The sequence below is a fragment of the Brachyhypopomus gauderio genome, unplaced genomic scaffold (assembly GCF_052324685.1).
Source record: "Brachyhypopomus gauderio isolate BG-103 unplaced genomic scaffold, BGAUD_0.2 sc65, whole genome shotgun sequence".
NCBI lineage: Eukaryota > Metazoa > Chordata > Actinopteri > Gymnotiformes > Hypopomidae > Brachyhypopomus > Brachyhypopomus gauderio.
In genome coordinates this window covers 2,187,356-2,193,402 of record NW_027506886.1, presented here as the reverse complement: position 1 = coordinate 2,193,402, position 6,047 = coordinate 2,187,356, and the positions used below count along the sequence as shown (strand labels likewise).

Genomic DNA, 6,047 nt, shown 5'->3' with positions numbered 1-6,047 from the left:
CACAGACAGGCAGACACAGACAGGCAGACAGACAGCCACAGACAGGCAGACACAGACAGGCAGACACAGACAGGCAGACACACAGACAGAGCTGAAGAAGAGAGAGTTACTGCTGAGTTTCCCTGCGTGCACGGTGGATTGATTTTATGGCAGCAGGGCTGTCTGGCAGCCTTAGAGAGTGGCGGCCCTTAATGGATGTGTGCACTGCACCAAGGGACTGTTCTGGACGGCAGGATCCTTGGTTCTTGTCGCTGACTGTGAGAATGTGGGTCCTGTGTGAACAGTGGCTTTCATAAAAAAAAGACAGTCGGGGTCTAATTTCCTTAATATTGTAAGGGTTCATTCATGGTGTTCTAACATTGCTTTAAGAAATACTGTAAATGAAAGTGGACGTGTCTATATGATATATGAGGGAGAGAGAGAAACTAGTTTTGAGACTCGGTGAACTAAAACTCCCTCTCATGAATAATGCAAACACCAATCTCAAAGTCAACCAAACGCACACCCCATATTTGAACCAATCCCCAAAGGCAGAACACAAACGTGATCAAGATCACATTCAGACAACCTGTCTGGCCACCATTAAAGACGCTGGGCCGTCCCAGCCGGGCTGACGGAGGCGGACCTGACTGACCAGAGAGGACACACTGTGTCCCCAGAGGCACCTGGGAGTGGAGGGGACAGAGCTGAGTGTCCCAAATTCCACTCGGTCTGAAATATATTCAAGACAAAAATGTGCAGCATCTTCCCAGACTTTCTACACTGCTGTAATAAAAAAGAAAATGATGGGAGAGAGGGAGGGAGAGAGAGAGACTACTGAGGAATATCGGTCAGAGAGAGAAAAGGCCCCATTATTCCAGATGCTAGTGAGACTTTGGTATGGCCCTAGTCAGAAGGACCAGGCAGAGACAGCGCAGAAGGGCACCGGCACAGGGAAGACTCTGAAACTGCCATCCACTACACAACAGACAGCTACTGGTCTAGGAAGCAGGGGCTGCAGCCCCCAGGAGGGCGGGGCCAACCCCAGGAGGGCGGGGCCAACCCCAGGAGGGCAAGGCAAGTATAAAGTGGCTCTCTGTTAAACATGGAGTGAGGCATTTTGACTATGATTGACTTTGGATAAACGCATGTGCACACGTACAATCCACCTCCAGCATCCCCAGATGCATCAGAACAAAAGTTTCACACACTCATACCTGCCGCCCGAACATGAGAACCTGTGTGCAAGTGTTCATATTTACTATGGCTTAACCAGCACTCTGCAGTGAACACATTTATAAGGCTTACCTGGCCTTATTATGTCAAAATCAAATGCCCGTGCACATGCGCACACACTCAGCCGAGCGTACGGCCTACAACATGGCAGCATAAGTGATTCCACACAGGCAGGTGTAGAGCATCCACACACACACACACACACACACACACACACACACACACACACACACACACACACACACACACTTTATCTCTTTCCTGCTTCCCCTAATTTACATGGAGGCATGACGGTAACATCATGACCTCAGCAAAATGCTGTGTTAAGCCTCTGTGTGTGTGTGTGTGTGTGTGTGTGTGTGTGTGTGTGTGTGTGTGTGTGTGTGTGTTGGGCCCGGCTGCAGATCAGCTGTATTGTGCGTCGTCAAGAGGGTGAGGGTCCTGTGTTAGAACCCTCACCCTCTTAATGACGTATGTGTTGTGTGTCGTTAAGAGGGTCCCGTGTTGTGCGTCGTTAAGAGGGTCCCGTGTCGCGCGTCGTTAAGAGGGTCCCGTGTCGCGCGTCGCTAAGAGGGTGAGGGTTCTGTGTTGTGCGTCGTTAAGAGGGTGAGGGTTCTGTGTTGTGCGTCTTTAAGAGGGTGAGGGTTCTGTGTTGCGCGTCATTAAGAGGGTGAGGGTTCTGTGTTGCGCGTCATTAAGAGGGTGAGGGTTCTGTGTTGCGCATCATTAAGAGGGTGAGGGGTTCTGTGTTGTGCGTCATTAAGAGGGTGAGGGTTCTGTGTTGTGCGTCATTAAGAGGGTGAGGGTTCTGTGTTGTGTGTGCCCCACACATCACTCCAACTTCCCGACTGACACAGCACTTCCTCTACACTCTCCTGTCTGCAGTGACACATCCCTACACACACACACACATACACACACACACACACACACACACACACACACACAACACTAAGAAAAGCCGAGATACTATTCTACGCAGCCCTATTCCCTTATACCTGCTTTACGTGGGAACACAAAGCTCAGCAAGAAGCACTTTGTGCTTACAGCTACCATCCCGTTTGAGCGGCATGGCAGGTCCCGACACATGGACACCCACTGCAGGTAGGACCACCAGAGACCATCAGCACACAACACACACACGTGGGAACCTGGTGCTTTGAAGTGCAGAATATATATTCAGTAGAACAAATCTGCCTTCTTGTGCCTTCATGACACCTCTGCAGTGTGCTAGCACACCAGCATGTAAAGAAAGCAGTATGGCCAAAAACTGGATTGCTGCCACATAGTAATTCAACTAAACTGCACCGTCCTCTCCTCTGCCCCTACAGTTGCACCGCACCGTCCTCTCCTCCGCCCCTACAGTCGCACCACCCCGTCCTCTCCTCCGCCCCTACAGTCGCACCGTCCTCTCCTCCGCCCCTACAGTCGCACCGTCCTCTCCTCCGCCCCTACAGTCGAACCGCACCGTCCTCTCCTCCGCCCCTACAGTCACACCGCACCGTCCTCTCCTCCGCCCCTACAGTCGCACCGCACCGTCCTCTCCTCTGCCCCTACAGTCGCACCGCACCATCTTCTCCTCCTTCATGACACATCTGCAGTGTGCTAGCACACCCAGCATGTAAAGAAAGCAGTATGGCCAAAAACTGGATTGCTGCCACATAGTAATTCAACTAAACTGCACCGTCCTCTCCTCCGCCCCTACAGTCGCACCGCACCGTCCTCTCCTCCGCCCCTACAGTCGCACCGTCCTCTCCTCCGCCCCTACATTCGCACCGTCCTCTCCTCCGCCCCTACAGTCGCACCGTCCTCTCCTCCGCCCCTACAGTCGCACCGTCCTCTCCTCCGCCCCTACAGTCGCACCGCACCGTCCTCTCCTCCGCCCCTACAGTTGCACCGTCCTCTCCTCCCGCCCCTACAGTCGCACCGCACCGTCCTCTCCTCCGCCCCTACAGTCGCACCGCACCATCTTCTCCTCCTTCATGACACATCTGCAGTGTGCTAGCACACCAGCATGTAAAGAAAGCAGTATGGCCAAAAACTGGATTGCTGCCACATAGTAATTCAACTAAACTGCACCGTCCTCTCCTCCGCCCCTACAGTTGCACCGCACCGTCCTCTCCTCCGCCCCTACAGTCGCACCACCCCGTCCTCTCCTCCGCCCCTACAGTCGCACCGTCCTCTCCTCCGCCCCTACAGTCGCACCGTCCTCTCCTCCGCCCCTACAGTCGCACCGCACCGTCCTCTCCTCCGCCCCTACAGTCGCACCGTCCTCTCCTCCGCCCCTACATTCGCACCGCACCGTCCTCTCCTCCGCCCCTACAGTCGCACCGTCCTCTCCTCCGCCCCTACAGTCGCACCGCCCCGTCCTCTCCTCCGCCCCTACAGTCGCACCGCCCCGTCCTCTCCTCCGCCCCTACAGTCGCACCGCCCCGTCCTCTCCTCCGCCCCTAGTTGCACCGCCCCGTCCTCTCCTCCGCCCCTACAGTCGCACCGCACCGTCCTCTCCTCCGCCCCTAGTTGCACCGCCCCGTCCTCTCCTCCGCCCCTACAGTCGCACCGCACCGTCCTCTCCTCCGCCCAGTCACACTGCACATAGTCAAATGAGACATTTTACTATGTACCGTTCATCTGCTATGATAATGGAAGACTTATCTGTAATACCCTGCATCTCTATCAGCGTGAGAGGGAGAACGAGTGTGTGTGTGTGTGTGTGTGTGTGTGTTTAAGGGCAAAAGAAAGTCAGAAGAATGGGGGGCACACAGCCTATAAGCTCTTCTGTTATGCTCACTCTTTTGTGATACAGGAGCGCTGATTAGCAGTTGCAAAAGGAGAATATGAAGGTAATTACAGCTCCTGAACAGGAGGGAGGAGACACACACACACACATACACACACACACACACACACACACACACACACACACACAGAGCTCCTTGGCAGAGTCTCTCTGTGAGGTTGTCTGATAAATCCTGTCCACAGGTGCACTGCCGCTGCTGGTAGCATCAGCTTACTAAACAGCAGGTTGATGGTGACACATGGACAACAGTTACAGCCAACACACACACACACACACACACACACACACACACACACACCCCACTTCTGTTGGGCAAGCATGTGCACAAACACACAGACTCCTGCCAGCGTGCGTTATAGGACAGTGTGAGTTGGGGGCCGCTCTGGAACCTGATGTGAAGACCAGACGGGCCCCGGGAGAGATGATGTGCTCCAGCATACAGGACACTGCATCACTACACGAACCTCACACTGGCCCAGACTGAAGCCCCTCCACTCCAAAACCAGTATCCCCGTGTCTCCCAGTGTCTCCCCGCGTACGCTGGAGTTCATGGCAGTCATGGCTGTCTGGCAGTCACAACGGCGCCTCTTAAAGCACGCGTGTGCTGCACCGGCTCCTCAGAGTGCGGCTCCTATGTGAGCAGTGTGATCGCGTGCGTGCGTGTGTGTGTGTGTGTGTGTGTGTGTGTATATGTGTGTGTATATGTGTGTGTGTGCGCTGGCTGGTGTGTCCATACCTCTCACTCCCGGGCTGGAACTCAGACAGCAGGGAGGGGTCTGCGGCGGTGTGGCTGGGTCAGGCCCTGCGTGGGCCAGGTGGGAGCTGTAGTCCCGAGCGTGGTAGTCCACCATGCCCACGTCCTGTCAGTAACAGAGCAGCACACACGTGTTTACACTCACGCCACACTAAAACGGAGCGGTGCAGACGGAGCCGTGCTGTGGGTCTCCAGTCTGCCCGTCAACACCAAGGGGGGTTGTGCTGGAAACAAAGGCCCCCGAACCCACAGGCCAAGCCGGGGGACGTGGGGGGCCACGCGGCCCCGGTGAGCTGGCACCGAACGCTGCCTCTCCTGAAGGGCCCCGGACCTGTGCCATCCAGCACAGCCTGGCAACTCCGTGGCTTTGACGCCAGCCGTCTAGACCATCTGTTAACGGTCACGCTCAGAAGGGACGTTAGACCCTGTTAGGCTGCAGCGTCCTGTCTTAAGGGCAAAAATTAAACAGTACAGGCAGAGAGATCTGGCAGCTCGAGGCCGAAGCCATAACGCTGATCAGACTGGTTAGTGTTTAAGTGCCTGCCCATGAAGATTCTCTGGGCTGGCTGCTACACTGTTGGTCCTCTGAAGAACTCCTTCAGTTCAGAGAAGCTTACTGAGCAACAGAACTCATGGTTTGACCTCTGAACACGGTCTAAAACACCACACTGATGTATGACTTAAAGACGGGACTGTATAATGCGGATCAGAATGACTCGTGTGTGTGTGTGGTGTGTGTGTGTGTGTGCGCGTGCGTGTACCGTTGGGGCTCGGGCTAGCTGCAGGGGCAGGGTGGCGGAGCTTTGCAGGTGGCGAGCCTCTGGAGCCCTCCGGCTGGGGGGGAGGGGCTGCGGGTGAGAGGACATGTTGGTCGTGCAACTTCCTCTATACGCAGGACATGGCTGTGTTACACATGCTGTGCATTCTGGGATACGGAGTCCTGGCAGTCAGAGACCTGGAGGAAGAGAAGAAAGACGGAGTGAGACGTGCAACGTCAGAGGTACGATGGTAAGGGGGCTCTTAGAAAGGCGCCGTTCTGGTTGGCACGGTCCACGATTTTGTCGCTGGATTAGAAACATAAGCCCGTACTTTGGATTCATGCCAATTAATTAATCTCCTCCTGCTCATAATGCAGCAGGTGGAGTTTCACAAAAAGCGATCATCGCTAGGCAACCCAAACTTTCAGGAGTCTGGCCATTCCATCATCAGCTGTGTTAATTGGCACAAGCCCCTCCCCCCCATGTCTGGGTGGGACAGGGGGTGGAGCCTCACAGGACT

The 6,047-nt window shown here is 55.1% G+C and overlaps 1 protein-coding gene across 4 annotated transcripts in view; it reads right to left on the bottom strand.

The window, feature by feature from the left end:
* Nucleotides 1-6,047, bottom strand: part of LOC143490392 (nuclear receptor corepressor 2-like) — a 28,898-nt gene that overhangs the window by 2,805 nt on the left and 20,046 nt on the right. For all 4 annotated transcript variants that reach the window (XM_076989103.1, XM_076989104.1, XM_076989106.1 and 1 more), the window contains exons 2-3: nt 5,531-5,724; nt 4,752-4,875 (exon numbers count right to left, since the gene is read on the bottom strand). In XM_076989103.1, coding sequence (XP_076845218.1) covers nt 4,752-4,875; nt 5,531-5,635 — 229 coding nt within the window. In that variant the 5' untranslated portion in view covers nt 5,636-5,724. The remainder of the gene's footprint in view (nt 1-4,751; nt 4,876-5,530; nt 5,725-6,047) is intronic.